The 18,065-nt window shown below is 38.7% G+C and overlaps 1 protein-coding gene across 1 annotated transcript in view; it reads right to left on the bottom strand.

Moving 5' to 3' along the window:
• Nucleotides 1-18,065, bottom strand: part of LOC118847257 (glypican-6-like) — a 680,725-nt gene that overhangs the window by 114,717 nt on the left and 547,943 nt on the right. The window contains exon 5 of the mRNA XM_036755771.1: nucleotides 14,070-14,200. Coding sequence (XP_036611666.1) covers nucleotides 14,070-14,200 — 131 coding nt within the window. The remainder of the gene's footprint in view (nucleotides 1-14,069; nucleotides 14,201-18,065) is intronic.

The raw sequence follows: 18,065 nt of genomic DNA, 5'->3' as shown, positions 1-18,065 counted from the left end.
TAAACTAGAGAAAAAACTGTAATTTTATATAAAGTATTGCTAATATAATGTTTGAATTCACTAATGATTAAATGAGCTATAAAATGAGCTGGAGAAGGTAATGGCAAACTACTCCAGTATTGCTGAGGCAAGGGCAACTAACAGGTTTTTAGTTAGAAAGGCAGAACAGGTTAGGAGTATAGCTAAAACCTTAGGACTCTAAAAAATCCCTCTAACATTTCCCAAATCCACTTATCTCACCCAACTCAAGCCAAGCCAAGTGAGCATTTTGTTAGAATAATACTCAAGGCAGGAATTATGTTCCCTTTGTGATCAAATTCCCTTGGCTCTAGGAGCTGCCCAGCAAAAGTGATAAACATGTCAAGGCCAGGCACACAGGGTGGTCTGTTGTTGTTGTTCAGTCATGTCTGTCTCTTTGTGACCCCGTTTGGGGTTTTCCTGGCAAAGAAACTGGAGCGGTTTGCCATTTCCTTCTCCAGCTCATTTTACAAATGAGGAAATTGAGGCAAATGGAGTTAAGTGAATTGACCAGGGTTAGACAGCTAGTAATTATCTGAGGCTGGATTTGAACTCCAGTCTTTCTGACTCCAAGCCTGGCTCTGTATCCGCTATTCCGCCTAGCAACATTTAAGTGGTCAGGCATTGGAATCGAAAGATTGATTTGATCATAGATCTCCTGTAGGTTCGTATCTTGGCTCTTAGCTGTGTGACTTGGGGTAAGTCGCTCATTTTCTCTGGACCTCAGTTTCTGTATCTGAAAAGGAAGGGGTTGAACTAGATAACCTCCGAAGATCACAAAAATGATCCTAAATAGAAATCTCCAATTGTATGACAGGTGAGGTAGAAGTTGTGAGCTATTTGTTACCAGAGTGACCATTTAGGCTAGGCAGAGATAAAGACTACTGGTATGTCTGTTCTCACTAAAGGAGCTAACTACCAATAAGTACTAGTGACTGCTTTTTAGCTTTACTCTCAAGGACTGTAGTACTCTAGCATATAGCATATAATATATAGCATACAGAATAGTACAATACCATTGTAGTATATTATTGCAGTATATTAATATGCAGTCTATTAGCTAAGTAGCGTAGTGGTTGGAGCACTGATCGCAGGAAGGCCTGAGTTCAAATCCAGTCTCAGATGCTTGATAGCTGTGTGACTCTGGGCGAGTCACTTAACCTCTGTCTGCCTCAGTTTTTTCATTTGTAAAATGAGATAACAATAGTGCCAACTTCCCAAGTTTGTTATAAGGATAAAATGAGATAATACGTCGGAAGGGCCTTGCGAACTTTAAGCCACCATTTAAATGCTAGTTATTACTGCCACATTTTACCACAGAGGCGACGACTATTCAAAGAAGGCGGCATGAAACGAACAGTGAATTTAGCATCGCAATATTGGGATTCATTCAGATCGTGGTTTTGCAACTTATCACTGGTATGGCCATGTGCCACTCATTTTTAACCTCAGTTTTCCTTATCTGTAAAATTAAAGGCTTGGAGTAGATGACCTAGATGTCCTTCTAGATCTAAAAGTCTTACAATCCTAAGGAGGAAAATGCCTACATTTAGTTTGCAAATCAACCAATGCATTTTTTCAGTGATTTGAGCAGCTTACTTCATTCAAGTCAATAAAATTGAAAAGTTCTGTTACTAGCCATTTAATATTCAGATGACAAGCTGAGAGAGGTGGCGGTGATGCCTGGGCTGTCGGTCTATTGCCAGAGATGCTAAGCCTGGTGGATCACTTGAGTTTGGCAACTGAGTTTCAGTGAGGTAAAGGCTTAGATCAGGTGTCTACACTAAATCTGACACCAATATGGTAAGTCCCCAGCACTGAAGAAGGTGGTGGTCACAAGGCTGCCTAAAGAGGAGTGATTTATCTAGATTAGAAACTGAGCAGGTCAAAACTTCCATGCCGATCAATATTGTGATTAAGCCTGTGAATGGCCAATGCACTTTCAGTTTGAGCAAGATAGGGAGATCCAGTCTCCAAAAAAAGTGACGTTTTCTAGATTAATTTTTAAAATGGGTCAGGTTCATACTAATAATCAGCTAATAGTATCCTAATAAAAATTTCCTGAGTAGAGTACTGAAGCATTTTAAAAGTATCATCTCATCTTAGTTTGTATCTGCATCTCTCTGTTAACTCCACCATGTTCATACCAGGCATTTTATTCTTTCATTTCTTATTATTTGGACTGGCAGTTTTCCACTAGGTTTGGTCTTGGGAAAGTGACTTCAGAATTTTATCCTTCTGTCCCAGGAATTGGCCTCCCTGCCCCACTCCCTCCTTTCCCATAATGAAATGGATGCGGAGATTTTTGATTCATGCTTTTTTATCCTCAAGGTTTGATTACAATGGCCTCTTGGCCAAGATTCCTGGCAAAGTCATTTGAAAGCCTCTGTGAGTTCAAAATTCTGCTGAGAGGATTTTGACCTAAACTAAATATAGTCAAGTCATCAGATCTTGTTTTGGCTTCTTTTCATTGACTTTAATTCTAGAAAGTCAGCTACTGCGTCAGTTTTGAGGTTTCTAAAATTTATGCCTAATGCCTACACAAACCTGGTTCCAGGGTATCTGTAAGATCCTTAGTATATTTCCTGAGTTCTTCACTTCAGTAAAAATAGATTCTTTCCATTTCCTGGAGAAAATAATTCTTCCTTGAAGGTTTCTGCATTCCTCAGTCAGCAGAGAGTCTTGTGGCTCCCAAGCGGTGGGTAGAGAACACTTACATTTAACTATACCAGGCTTACTTTGGGACTTGCGGAGAGAAAAGACACCTTGACTCTGAAGCTAATTAAAACATACTTTCCCACGATCTTTGATTAGTAGAGTTTTCAACAATGAAATGGACTTATAGTACTCTAAATACCACATGAGATCAAAGAATCATAGACTCAGAGGTGGAAGATCCAGAAAGGTCAAGTAATTTGCTCATGTCAGTCAGTCAATAAATATTTATTAAGCACCTACTAAATGCTAGGCAGGTGCTAAATACTGGGGATACAAAGTCTCTGCCCTTGAGGAACCCACAATCTAATAAAGGAAGGTAGCACAATTTTTAAAAAGGGGGGATAGGGCAGAGGTCCATGGTACAGAGGCATCCAGGTGGGAAATTATGAGATGTATATACGGGGCCTCCTCTTTAAATAGAAAATCTGGGAGGAGCTCTCTGATGTCCACCAGGTAGTAAGCAGCATCGGTAGCATTTGAAGCCAGGCCCTTTGACTCTAAACCTCACAGAAAAAATTAATTTAAAAAACTGAAAATGATTTTTAATTTTCTATAGGCTCAGCTCACTGACCACCTTCTATACTACATGGTCTTTTTTGAACCTCTCTCAGCTACTACTCTCTCCTTTGCAAATTTTGTACCTATTTTGTATGCATCTAGATATGTGTGTATTGTCTCCCAGAGAGAATGTAAGTTCTTTGAGAGACCTTGCCTCATATTTCACTGAAAAATTGAGGCCATTCACCAAAAGCTCTCTCTTCTCCCTTCCTCCTTAATTCACATTACTCAGATACCTTCTGCAACTATAGCCTCCTTCACCCCTAGGTCACATGAAGTGGTGGCTTTTCTCCTTGCCCAGGCAAACGCCTTGACAGGCACAAGTGATCCCATTGCATTCTGCTTAAGAAATGCTTGCTGCTTGACTTTTGATTTTATATTTCTGGCACCTAGCTCAATGCTTGGCACTTAGTAGGATTTAAATAAATGCTTGTTGATCGATAGATAGATTCAGGAGTTTGATCTTTGAAGAATCAGGCCTTCACAGCAGAATGTGATTCACTCTGATTACTTTAAGTACTTCATTTCATGCTTAATTTCTGCTTATGGATAGATTCAATTGAATTTGAAATTCTTTAAAATTCTCATTATTTACCCTAAAACCAAACTCATTTGAGTGATGAGCTCCAAAAGAAGGTTTAAAGTGGGAGATTTTCAATTTGGTTCAATTCAATTCAACAGACTTTTTATTAAACATCTATAATATTTACTAGATATTGGATATGAAATGACAAAGATGAAGTAGTCTCTGACTTTGGAAAGCTCACATTTTACTGGAAGGGAGGATGTAAAGTATAAGACAAGTAAGGACAATTTGAGGATAATAACTAGAAAACAAAGGAAAGTCTTCAAGCAGCATCTTAGCTGACCTTTGAGGGAAGCTAAAAATTCGAAGCAGCAAAGGTGAAGAGAGAGTATATTTTAGTCGTAGGGGATCAGGGATAGCCAGTGTAGAGAACAAGGGATGGAATGCCATGTCCAGAGAACTAGCAGGTAGACTATTTTGGCTGAATCCGAGAAAAAAAGTCCAGAAAGGCAGGCCATGAATAGATTGTGTAAGGTTTTAAATTCTAAGCTAAGAAATTTGTATTTTACCTAGGTGCAATACAGACCAACTTAAGATTATATGCTAATTAAGGAAGGTTATTTTGGCACCTATGTGGAGGATGGTTTGGAAAGAAAAGAGAGAGGAATCAGGGAGATTACTTAGAAAACTACTGTAATATTCTGGGAGAGAGGGGAGGAATCCTGGACTTAGACTTTGTCATTAAAAGAAAAAAAATTGGATGCATTATGTTTCTTGACCATTGCTTTTAATCTTTTACAACAAAGCCATTATATCAGCATGGAATCTGGGAACTGAAAACTTGTAGTTTAAATATTGTGTGATCTTATACAAGAAGGGAGTAGAACAAATCCTTTTAAGGATGCTAACAAAAAGGGAAATGAAATATAGAAAATTCTTGCAAATGTTGGCCATCTTCCAGTTGTCTGATCAAATGGTATAAATGACTAGCTGACAATGAAAATAGGAATTTTTGGATTTGAATGAACCAAAGAAAAAGCTTTCACAGTAGAAGTGTTTAACTTTCTTTTTTTCTTTTAAATTTGCAGGAAAAAAACAGAATAAAAATGAATTAAAGTATTATGTTGATTTATTTATTTAATAGCAACAAAGTAAGAAGGGTTGGCTCATCAATATTGGTACCTCCCAGATGCCTCTTTCAATGGAAAAATAACATTCAATGCATTGCTTTCAGGGATAACATTCTGCAGTTAGCACATGGAGTTTACTATTCCTTCTTGGTCATAGCTTTCTGAAGGTTATATTCAAAATACCTTTAAACATTGTTTTGGCACTTCATGTGCCATATGGAGTGTCCCCTTTGCTGGTTTTTTTTCCATTGAATCTATACCAGGTCAGAGGAGAAGGTTTAAGTAAAGGAGGCATGTGAGAAACGGCTCCAGTGTCCCTTCCAACAGAAGACACTAATCACAGCCACAAGCAATGTTACATTGGGTAAGATGCTGGCCGGCATCAACCTGACTGGCAGGATTCCTCCTATCATTTCAAATAGTTTCTCTCTAGGGTCAAGGTTGGGCACAGCTCTTTGAGAGACACTTAAATTCTGTGCTTAGGCCTTTGGTAATCCAGTATCTAGCTAGTTAAAGAATTTGTTGAAGATGAGGTAGAAAAAACAATTAATTCTTGTTAGCAACCATACATATCAGTTTTCAGTTAAATTTCAGCTTGATTCCAGGGCTTTTGAAATTCTTGATATTCCTTTCAACTTCCCATTTTGAAGCCATCTCCATAAATCAAAGGGGAAACTTTCTCTACTGTAGAGAAAGTGTCTCTTGTTGAAAGAACCCAAAGGTTGAGGTGGAGCCAAGATGGTGGAGTAAAAGCAGGGACTTGCTTGAGCTCTCCTCTAGATTCCTCCAAATAGCTGTAAAAATGACTCTAAACAAATTCTAGAGCTACAGAACTCACAAAATAACAGAATGAAACAAGTCTCCTGTCCAAGACAGTCTGAAAGGCCAATGGGAAGGGTCTATTGCACCGTGGTGGAAGTGGAACGCAGCCCAGCATGGGCCCCATCAGCACAGACCAGGTAGGAATAGATAAGGTGGAGCAAATCTCAGGGCACTGAATCACTGGCAGCTGTTGTGGTTTCCAGACTTCTAAACCCACAAAGGCCAAAGACATCGTAAAAGGTCAGTGGGAAAATTGTGTCAGACCAGGGTGAGAGAATAGTGTGATCTGGCCCCAGCCCTAGGGTGGCAGAGGTGGCTGCAGCAGCAGCAGAAGCAGTGGTAGAAGCTGCTTCCAGAGCTCTAGGCCCACAGACAATGGGGGGATCAAGTGTCTGATCAGAGCAGGAGTACAGGGATCTCTTTGCTGGCACTGAGGCAGGATTCTCTTGCTTTGCTCTGCTTGGATCTGGGTCGCAATATTGGGTGGCATTCCTGGGGTGAGGAGGAGCACTGGTGTGGTAGATCTTGAGGTGTCTGTGGAGAGGGAGTCCTCCTAGCACTTCCAAGGAAGAAAAGAGTGTTTGAGGTCACTCACCAACCAGAGCATAGGCCAGGAGAGGAATAAACACCTCTCCCTGGATCATACCACCTCAGGAGAACTGAAAAGTTACAGGTTCCTAGAAGCAGCTCTGAAAACTGCTGTGCAAAACCCCTGAAGCTTGGGACAGAGCAAGCTCCACCCTGGAAGCAGAGTCATACCTTGACAAAGAGCTCAAAAGTCAAGTAATTGGCTGGGAAAATGAGCAGACAGCATAAAAAACTCAGACTGTAGAATCTTACTTTGGTGACAAAGGAGATCAAAACATACAACCAGAAGATGACAACAAAGTCAAAGATCCTACATCAAAAGCCTCCAAGAAAAATACGAATTGGTCGCAGGCCATGGAAAAGCTCAAAAAGGATTTTGAAAATCAAGTAAGAGAAGTAGGGGAAAAACTGGGAAAAGAAATAAGAGTGATGCAAGAAAACCATGAAAAACAAGTCAACAACTTGTTAAAGGAGACCCAAAAATACTGAAGAAAATAACACCTTAAAAATAGACTAACCCAAATGGCAAAAGAGCTCCAAAAAGCCAATGAGGAGAAGAATGCCATAAAAAGTAGGATTGGTCAAATGGAAAAGGAGGTCCAAAAGTTCACTGAAGAAAATAGTTCCTTAAAAATTAGAATGGAGCAAATGGAAGCTAATGACTTTATTATAAATCAAGAAATTATAAAACAGAACCAAAAGAATGAAAAAATAGAAGACAATGTGAAATATTTCACTAGAAATATGACTGACCTGGAAAACAGATCCAGGAGAGATAATTTTAAAATTATTGGACTATATGAAATCCATGATCAAAAAAAGAGCCTAGACATCATCTTTCAAGAAACTGTCAAGGAAAATTGTCCTGATATTCTAGAACCAGAGGATAAAATAGAAATTGAAAGAATCCACCGATTGCTTCCTGAAAAAGATCCCAAAACTAAAATTCCAAGGAGTATTGTAGCCAAATTCCAGAGTTCTGAAGTCAAGGAGAAAATATTGCCAACAGCCAGAAAGAAACAATCCAAGTATGTGGAAACACAATCAGGATAACACAGGATCTAGCAGTGTCTACATTAAGGAATCAGATGGCTTGGAATGTGATATTCCAGAAGTCAAAGGAGCTAGGATTAAAACCAAGAATCACCTACCCAGCAAAACTGAGTATAATACTTCAGGGGAAAAAATAGACATTCAATGAAATAGAGCACTTTCAGGTACTCTTGATGAAAAGACCAGAGCTGAATAGACAATTTGACTTTCAAACACAAGAATCAAGAGAAGCATGAAAAGGTAAATAGGAAAGAGAAATCATAAGGCATTTACTAAAGTTGAACTGTTTTGTTCACATTCCTACATGGAAAGATGATATTTGTAATTCATGAGACCTTTTTCAGTATTAGGGTAGTTGAAGGGAATATACATACATACATACATACATACATGCATACATACACACACACATATAGGCAGAGGGCACAGGGTGAGTTGAATATGAAAGGATGATATCTAAAAAATAAAATTAATGGGTGAGAGAGGGATATATTGGGAGGACAAAGGGAGAGATAGAATGGGATAAATTATCTCATGTAAAAGAGGCAAGAAAAAACTGTTATAATGGAAGGGAAGAAGGGGTAGGTGAAAGGGAATGAGTGAACCTTATTCTCATCGAATTTGGCTTAAGGAGGGAATAACATATACACTCAATTGCACATCTTACAATACAGGAAAGGAGAGGGGAAAAGGATTGGGAGGGATGATAAAAGGGAGGGTAGACTGGGGGAGGGGGTAGTCAGAAGCAAACACATTTGTAAAGGGACAAGGTCAAAGGAGAAAACAGAATAAATGAGGGGTGGGATAGGATGGAGGGAAATATAGTTAGTCTTTCATAACATGACCATTACGGAATTGTTTTACATAATGACACATGTATAACCTATATTAAAACTGCTTTCCTTCTCAATGAGGGTGGGGGGGAGGGAAGAAGGGAGAGAATCTGGAACTCAAAGTTTTAAAAAAAATGTTAAAAATTGTTCTTATGTGCAACTGAGAAATAAGATATACAGGCAATGGGGTACAGAAATCTATCTTGACCTACAAGAAAGCAAGGGGAAAGGGGATAAGGTGGGGGGAGTGGGGTGATAGAAGGGAGAGCAGACTGGGGAAAGGGGCAATCAGAATACATGCCATCTTGGGGTGGGGGAGGGGAGAGATGGGGAGAAAATCTTGTGGAAATGAATGTTGAAAACTAAAAATAAATAAATTAATCCAAAAGAAAGAAAGAAAAAACCCAAAGGTTGATCTATATCAGCTCTTAGCCTTTTTCTTTTTTAGGGAGGGGTAACCCATTGACGCCTTTGGCAATTTGGTGAAGTCTAAGGACCTCTTCTTGGAATAATGTTTTTAAATGCATACAATAAAACACACAGGGTTACAAAGGAAACCAATTATATTGAAATAAAGTTATCAAAATATTTTTATATTAATTATCCCCAGGTTAAGCACCCCTGATCTAAATGTTGTACCAGGAAACCTGCATGTTTAGACAAGAAAGAGTGCTATATTCTGTTTTTGGAATTTTAAGTCCTTGGGTTTTTGTTTCTGTAGTATGTCTAAGAAATGAAGCTCAAGAACTGTCTGGAAAAATTAAGCACCTGAAAGCCATCATACTTTTCTGTAATAGGCTCTTCCCTTGTCTGTAATAAGCATTAATTGAATGGGTAGTTTCAGTTGGAATTTAATAAGTCTTTGTCCTTAATTTAGATTATATCTGACAAACCAATCTTTCCCTGGATTAGCCTTGAAATTATTCCTAATATAGTTAAATTATATTTAGTGAGATAAGTTTCATCTTTCTGATAGGAGAGGAAGGAACTCATCAACAGGTCTGAAATATCTAGGCTTTCAAAGATCACAGGCTCAGAATTGAGAGTTTTGATTTATTGCTTTTGAAAAGGATTTCAACTCCTTCCAAAATCCCAACAAGCCTTGAAAATATTTAGCTCCCCTGACCTGGGTGGGTAACGGAGATTGCAGAATAAAGACAGCAGTTCTTCAGCTGGGAAGATCAATACGAAGACAGAGAGGGCTGTGTGGGTGTGGTTGAAATGACTGCTTCATGGTAACAGATGAAAGATTTATGTTTCTTGTAAATACATTACCCTCTGTACATTCCAGGTAGTGGTCTATTCACATTGTATTCTTCTTCAGGGTGGCTAATATCAGCAATGAAGTAAATCTCTGTAGGGTTTATAAAGCACTGGGAGATTTTCAATTAAAAATGGTACAAGTCGGGGTAGCTAGATGGCACAGTGGATAGAGCACCAACCGTGGAGTCAGGAGGACACAAATTCAAATCTGGCCTCAGACATTTACTAGCTGTGTGACCCCGGGGAAGTCACTTAAAACTCAATTGCCTCCAAAAAAATATGGTACAATTAAAGTTAAACCAGAGTTCTTATATAGTTCTAGAGTTGGAAACATCTTCAGATGCCACTTAATCCACCCCCTTCATTTTCACCTGAGACCTTGGGAGAGCAGGTGCTTTGCCCAAAGTCACACAGGTGTTTAGTTTCAGGACTAAGATTAAGACCCAGGTCTTGGGGCTACAGCTCTGGTACTTTTCCCACTTCATCAATAATAATGATAATATTTTTCATATCCATATATATTATATAACCAATACTGATATTTTTCTCATATATTATGTTTTTAATGTTTAAAATTCTTTACATATATATTATCTGATCCTTATAACAACCCCGTAAAGTAGATACTGCAAATGTTTTGGTTTTGTTCGAGACCTGTATTTCATTTTATAGGGAACTCCCAAAGAGAAACCTCCTCCTACCAAGGTAATTTGCCATCTCTGCAAACTCCTAGTTTTAGGGAGTTGCCTGGGAAGCCACAAGGTTAAATGACTTGCCTGGAATCAAATAAGCCAGGGGTGGTATTTGAACCTCAGGCTTTCCAACTTCCCAGACATCTCTCCATACCCCATTCCATAGTTACTTCACAAGTATATTTTCTCTTACTTTATAGATAAGGAAACAGTCTCAGAGAGGTTAACTTGACTCAAATCACACAGGAAGGGGAACAGTGGGGATTAGAACATGGGTCTAATTTCAAATTCAATGCCCTGTACATGCACTGTGCTGCCTCAGGTTAATGGATTGCTCTTCAACTTGGGGGGAAAGTGTTTCAATTCATGTATAAATTCTACACACAGAGAAGAAAAACCCTGAGCTTTGAATTAATGTCAGGGGCATTATGATGAACCTCAAATACCACAAGTTGACTAGAGAATGTAAAAAAAATATGGGGTAGGTAATTATTACATTTTCACATTATCCTTTTGAATCATTTCAGCATTTATTAGAACTTAGAATCAGAAGCTCGCAGGGAAAGAAAAAGGACCTGGAACTTGAATTTAGAATGTTGCTATCTGTTAACAGATCTAACAGCAGGTTCAATGGAGGACAAGGTAAATATTGGTGGCTAAAATGAGGTCTTTCAATTATCTGGAAGTGACCTCTCTTCTCTGAACCCCTATAGCATTTTGTTTTACCTTTCTTACTGAATTTTCATATTCTACCTAGTGTCAGAGTCATTCATATATATATAAATATAAATATATATATATATATGTCTCTATCTCCCCCATTAGACTACATACTCTGTGATAGGAAAAATGTCTTAGTCTTCTATTTATGGTGCCTAGACCAATTTCTTTGTGCATACTGGATGGTCAGTAAATATTTAGGAATGAATGAATGAATATACCTGTGGATTTCATTTATTCATGTAATCAGTGAGGAGCTGAAACTGATTTAGCTGTCCATTTCATTTGATATGGTGGCAACTCTCTCTGTGTCTCTGTCTGTCTCTCTCTCTTTGTGAGTATGAGTGTGTGTGTGTGTGTGTGTGCTTATTTAATGCTGGGAAAGGATAGAAACGAACAGGATCTGAGATCTGAAACTGGAGAGTTTGGGAAGTATTAAATGTATGCCTTCAGCTGACATGTTAGAAAGATGTGAGGGGAGGACTGTAACCTTTTGTAAAGAAATAATGAAACTCTGGAACTATTTGGATACCATCTATGTTTATTCAATGTAGGTGGGGCATTTTAATTCGTTGTTTTTCCAGAATGAAGTTTGAGGAGTTATTTTCTTTGCAACTTTTTCAATAAAATGGTGAAATGTCCACATTCTAAGGAAGTACTAGAATCATAGTTTCCAATGAGCAGTTTAAATCACACCCTGGATTCAATGCCACCATAATGTGTAAACTCTACAATTCCCAGAATGCCTCTATCATCCCTAATTATTAAAGAGCTTCTGGCTTCACCCAAAGCTTGACTAATAGAAGTTAATGATGTTGTGCTGAAATCTGAAAGTCAGACTGCACCAAATTTGTTGAGGATATTTATTGATCCTGAGTAAGAATTCCTTTAAGCCAAAAGGAAGAAAAGGAAGAGAGACAGACAGACCATATTTAGCTACAAAATAAAATTTTGATTTTAGTTAATAAGTAGTATCAAGTACATGGCTTATGTAGAGAGTAAACTTAAATATTCCCAAAATTAAAGAACATTTTCAACCTTTATATAAAACATTTCTGTGATTTAAATCAAACATTTTTTTCTCAAGATAGAAAGTTTTTATCTTATCAAATGAGTGGAAAGTTCACAATGAAGACCAATTACTACATTCAGTAAGGGGGATTAAACCTTTTGCTTCCTTAAAAATTATACTCTGTGATCACATACGGAGCAAATGAAGAAAAATAACAAAATTGTGAATTATTGATTTCTGCAGAATATCAAAATATAAAATTCAGGATCATAACCCTTAGAACAAAAGAATCACAACCTGTTGAATTCTGGATTTTAGTAAAAGGATTTCTTTCATCTGAAATTTTGGTGTTTTGCTTTTGTATCCCCATCATTTAGCACAGTGCCTGCAAAAAAGTTAATTGCTTAAAATTTTTTTGTTGATTGATTATTTAATTCCTGGATTAACAGCTAGTGAGAAATTAGGGTGATAGATCTCAGTCTACCAGTGGCAAGATGACCTAACATCAGTAAGGATGGGCAGGTTTTTCTCTGTGGAGCTAGGTAGGGGCTATTTAAGCTGGAGTTACACGTGTTTCACTTAATAGACAGCTCTCTATTTTACTCCAAGAGTTGCCAAGAAAATAAATTCTCAGATTCCGCCCACAGAAAAACAGTAGTTCTTTTGAGAAGTCTTTTCTTCCTATTCCTATGGGAAAGTGACACCCTCCCTCCTAATCCTATTACCTAGAAAAAAATTGCTGGTGTTTTTAACAGCTCATGTAATGAAAAGAATATTGGACTAGGAGTGGGGACATCATAGGATCATAGATGTAGAACTATGAGACCTTAAAAGTTATCTGGTTCAATTTCTTCCTTCGAGGAAAAAAGATGTCCTGAAGATCTTGGTTAAAGGTCCAGCTCTGCCACTTTAAAAAAAAACTGTGAATTTGGGAAAGTCATCTGTAAAATGAAAGGGCTGGATTGCATGAGGTCCCTTCCAGATCTGAGACTCTATCATCCTATTATGTCCTTTTACTTTTCCCAGAGGATTCCAGAACTACTGGAGTTTAACCTTTCTAAGGAAGCTGGAGAAAGATTAGGAAGGAATGTTGTGGACTGTTTCTTCTGTGCCAACCTCCATCTTCCACCAATCCCTCCATCCCTCCCCACCCCCAATGACTAAAACAGGTTAAACTTTGGGGTTGGCCTTACGGAATACAGACATGCAACTATCCACCCACGTACTGATGTCTAAGATTCTTGAACAAGCCTAAACACCTTTCATTCCAAAATTAAGGAGAAAGGCTTTAAAATGTCACTGCCTGTTGGAGATGAAATTTTGATGTGAATAGGTATTAGTTAATATAAATGACTGACAAAGCAACTCATTCCATATTTTGAAACTAGGAATATGGCAGAGTCTTAGTGGGGGAAGGATATTTGTAATTAACAGAAAAAGGGGTGCTGAAAGAAGAAGCTGGGGACACTTTATAGGCTTTACAAATTCTCTACACTTGGCCCTACTTATCTGCAACTGGGTGGAGACAAATAGGACCTGTGCCCTGCCTGAGTCGTTTTTATTTCTTCTCTCATTTAGCTGCCAACTCCAGGCACTCCTGCTTCATATTATGTATTTAGAGGTTTGGTTTTGTTTAGTTTAGTTTTATATGGCTGACTTTGTATAAAGAAGCCTTGTTCTCACAGGTTCTACAAAATGAGGTACACCTATAGTCACAACCTGAACCTTAGCAGGGATGTTTAATTATTTACACTTAACATGAGGCATCCTTGCCTGGATCTCCCAGCTGAAGGCATAATTAGAAGTTACTGGAGAGAGAAATAGGGTAAGCATGTGGAGACATTTCTGATACAAAAAAACCCCCTCAGCTCTGCCAAAACTCCTCACAACTGTGAGCCATTAGTCAACATGCTTTGGCTTTCTGAAACTTTTTAGCAGCCAATAATTTTCTTCATGATTGAGTGGTTGTGAACTAAAAGATTGCTACTCATCTTGATGCCATTTTGTTGGGAGTTTTTAATAATTTTCAGTTGGATGGGAAAACCTGACAAAGTAATAACATTTACAATGATTGGCCCCCAGATAGCAGCCCTACTGATTTACTTTGTTTTAAGTTATGGTACAGAAGTGACTGACCTTTGCTGATACTTGCATGCTGTTTTCTTGCATGTTCATGATGGCTTCAGAAATCTTGACGTCGATAGGATCCATTACCGATTCAATGTTGAATGGCCCCTCTAGTCTCTCTGCCACCAAGAGCATGGCATCTATTGAAACACAAAACAACAAGCTCTTGAGGAAGAGGAATATTACCTCCCACCTGAATGAGGATGTAAAGTTTACAAAGCACCTTTCTCACAGCAGGCAGGAAGGCAGGAAAAGAATTCTTATTATTTTATAGGTAGGAAACCCAGAGAGAGCTGCCTGAGATCAAATAGCTAGTAAGAAACATAATAAGGACTTGAACTCTGATACACTATCTCTGAAGACCCATCTCCTTCCACTGTACCATCCTGGCATATCTTTTAGCTGCAACTAAATGATGTTGTGACTGAAAAAATAAGTAAACCTTTTCATTCACATTCTCAGTAAGTAGCTAGGTGGAACAGTGGATAGACTATTGGGCCTGAAGTCAGGGAGACCTGAGCTAAAATCTAGCATCAGTCACTTTTCTTGGGCAAGTCACTTAACCTCTGTCTGCCTCAGAATCTTTATTTATAAAATGAGAATGAATACCTATCTCCTAGGGTTGTTGTCAGGATAAAATGAGCTAATGTTTGTAAAGCGTTTTGTAAATCTGAATGTGTCATAAAACATTACTTATTATTCAAATTTGTGATTTGGTTTTAGGTGGTCTAAAACTCTCCCAGCCCAATCTCCAAAACAATCAACCATGCAGTTGTATAACTGAACTTAAGTTAGAGCAACTTTTAAAAATAATTCAGTTAAATTAATTTGTGTCTATAGAAAGTTTTAAACACCATCTTTCTGGCTCTCTGCTCCATAAATGAACCACATGAAACAGATGGATAGTTAATGAGAAGTAGCATGGAACAGTGGTTAGAGGACTGCCAATGTAGTCAGGACAAATTGGGTTCAAGTCCTGTCCCTGACACACACTGAGTCTCCATGGCCAAGTAATTTAACCTCTTAGTGCCCCAGGTAACTCTCTAAGACTATAGAGAGCTGCAGATCACTATTGATAGAGAATGTTTCCATACCTGGAGTTCCCTACAATGTTGAACTAGATCACTAGATCATAGACCAAGAGCTAGAAGGGGTCGTGGGGCAGTGTGGCATTGTGGATGGAATACTGAACTTGATTCAGGAAGATCTGACTGTGCCAATATCCACAGCTAGGATGACAGCTTTGCCTCTGGGTCTCTAGCATGGATAAATGTAAAGACCCATGGAATCATAACTCCGCAACAAGGTGCACTTTGACCTAGTTGATTGCAAGTAGAGTCACAAAAATCCCTGGAACTAAGCCCATATGCCCTTATAACCAATTGCTCCACCTAGTAACTAGCATTAGTAGTATTCCTGGTAACTAAATTCCTTACGCTATTCTCTGGGTGTCCCTTCAGTGCCTCTGGGGATGGAGCCCCACCTTGTTCTCATAAGTCTTTTCAGGGATTTCGTGTTGTCCCCAAATCACTGCCCTCTCTTTGGGTCCCTACCAGTATAGGCTGGTACATTTACCTGTTCTCCAGGAAAAAAAAATGTGTGTACTGACATACTTTTAAGTTTAATCTTTATTATTAACATTTTCTCTATCACTTTCTCATCTAGAAATCAACAAAACAATAAACCAAGCTCAGATTGTTAGCATTTGCTGATTTCTGAAGTGTAAACCCTCAAACTGAAAGTTTAACCATTGGCTCAGCCAAGAGGGTTGGAGCTGGCTCCAGAGAGCTCTTGGATTTGCTAAAAGACCTTCCTGATGTTGACTGTCTGCCTGAACTTCTGCCAGGATCTGCTCACCATACCATCTGAACTTTTGTATTCTGTACCTTTGCTAGGGGACCTACTTCATGCCTGCCTCTGGACTTCCTGAAGGGCAAATGCCTGAATTTCCACCTATTGCCCCTACTGCAGCTCTATTCCACTTGTCTCTTCATACCTATCCCTCCATGATGAAACCTTCCTAAGCACCAGCTCAGCTGAGGCATGTCTGAATAGCTTCCAGATCCTGGTCTAATCCATCTGGTGACATAACACAGTAGTGAAAGGGAAGATATGAGGAGGCACTGATGTAGTGAAGAAAACCTTTGGCTGGGAGTCAGAGAAGTTGGCTGGCTGTATAATTATGAATACACCTCCAGGACTTGGGCTCTTCATTTGTCTCTTTATTTTGTAAAACTGAAGAATTGGACTGGATCTCCAAGGTTCCTTATATATCTACTATTCAATGCCTCTTGAAAATTAATGAAAAAAGCAGTATACTAAGAGTTGAGGATATAAATACTAAACCTAGACAGTTCCTGCTAACAGTTTATACCTTAATAGGAGATCAAAACATGTAGGAATTGTGGCCATCGATGGGTATATTATTTTAGGTAATCACAGGGATGTTAAGTGAAGCCTAAAGGGACTTGATTGACATGTCCTTTCCAATAGCAATTTATTTGATTAAAAGCCAGGGAGAGGGTGGGGAAAGTGAGAAGTAATGAGAAATGGACTTGCAAGCTGTCATGGGAAAATTCTCACAAATGGTGGGGGGTGAGGGCATGGTTGTGGCAATCAGTACATCTATTGCTGAAAACCAGCCCATATTGCATCTTTGCCATGTGCAATAGGTTGCCAACCCCTTCACTAGACTCTCGGCATGTGGACACCAAAGATCTAGGCCTATTAAAATGCTAATGCTCTCTAGCACACACTGTAAAGCACTGTCACGAGATGTAGTTCATAGGAGTATGAAGAGATCTAATTTGGTTTTCATCACATGTGGTGTTTTGACACATACAAGCAAGGCACATTATTAAACAACCTTCCACAGCAGTTGAGAGGAACAGAATAATTTGACATGAAGCAATCTGAGATAAGTGGCTTCTTTGAAAAGGCATAGCACAGGGTAGTCTGTGAGGAAGGCAGTCAAAGACTACCTCCAATAGCCCTCAAAGAAAATATCCATTTTTTAAAATCACATCCATTTCTCAAGCCTCATCCTAAATGTCACAACCTCCTTGAAGTCTTCGCTGATTTCTCTAGTCAAAAATGCTTTGTTTCTTCTCACCTTGCCCAAATACAATATATTTATCACTTAGTATTCTATATTTAGAGGCACCTATGTAGCTAAGTGGACAGAGCACAGGGCCTAGAATCAGGAAGACATGAGTTTAAATCTGGCCTTAGGCATTTATTAATAGTATGACCCTGGGAAAGTCACTGAATCTCTGTTTGCCTTAGAGGCAGCTAGATGGGTCAGTGGACAGAGTGCTGAGCCTGAAGTCAGGAAGACTTGAGTTCAAATCCAACCCAAGATACTTATTAGCTGTGTGACCTGGGCAAATCACTTAACCTTTGTTTGCCTTAATTCCCTGGAGAAGGAAATGGCAAACCATTCCAATATCTTTGACAAGAAAATCTCATGGACAGTATGATCCATGGGTTCACAAAGAATTGGACATAACAGAACAACAAATTCCATATTTACGTAACTACTTTATACCTTTTGCTAGATTTTAAGTTCAGTGGCATCATGAACCATGTCTTAATTTGCATCAATCACTCAATATTTATTAAGTGCATGTACTGTGCTAAGCACTGGTATCTCTTCTAGGACTGTCGCTGTGCTTCAAGCACACAGTAGGACTGCTTCTTTTTCTACCTCCAGTACCTCTTCTAGGACTGGCACTGGGCTTCAAGTACACACTAGGCAGTTAGCAAATGGTTGCTGAATAAATAAATGAATGAATGAATTACAAGCAGTTCAGGGCTTTGCAAACTACATTAGCTTTTATGAATCCTGGCCAAAGTCTACAGCACATTCACTGTTGAAAACGAACCATGCCTTTACATCTTTAGTGAGACTATAATTGTGTTTGCTACTCTCATGCTATTCTCATGAGTATACGTGGTATCATGTACAAATTTCTACTCTATACATTTACAGTATTGTATCTTATA

This window comes from Trichosurus vulpecula, chromosome 4 (genome assembly GCF_011100635.1).
Source record: "Trichosurus vulpecula isolate mTriVul1 chromosome 4, mTriVul1.pri, whole genome shotgun sequence".
Classification (NCBI taxonomy): Eukaryota; Metazoa; Chordata; class Mammalia; order Diprotodontia; family Phalangeridae; genus Trichosurus; species Trichosurus vulpecula.
This window is presented reverse-complemented; position numbering and strand designations above follow the sequence as displayed.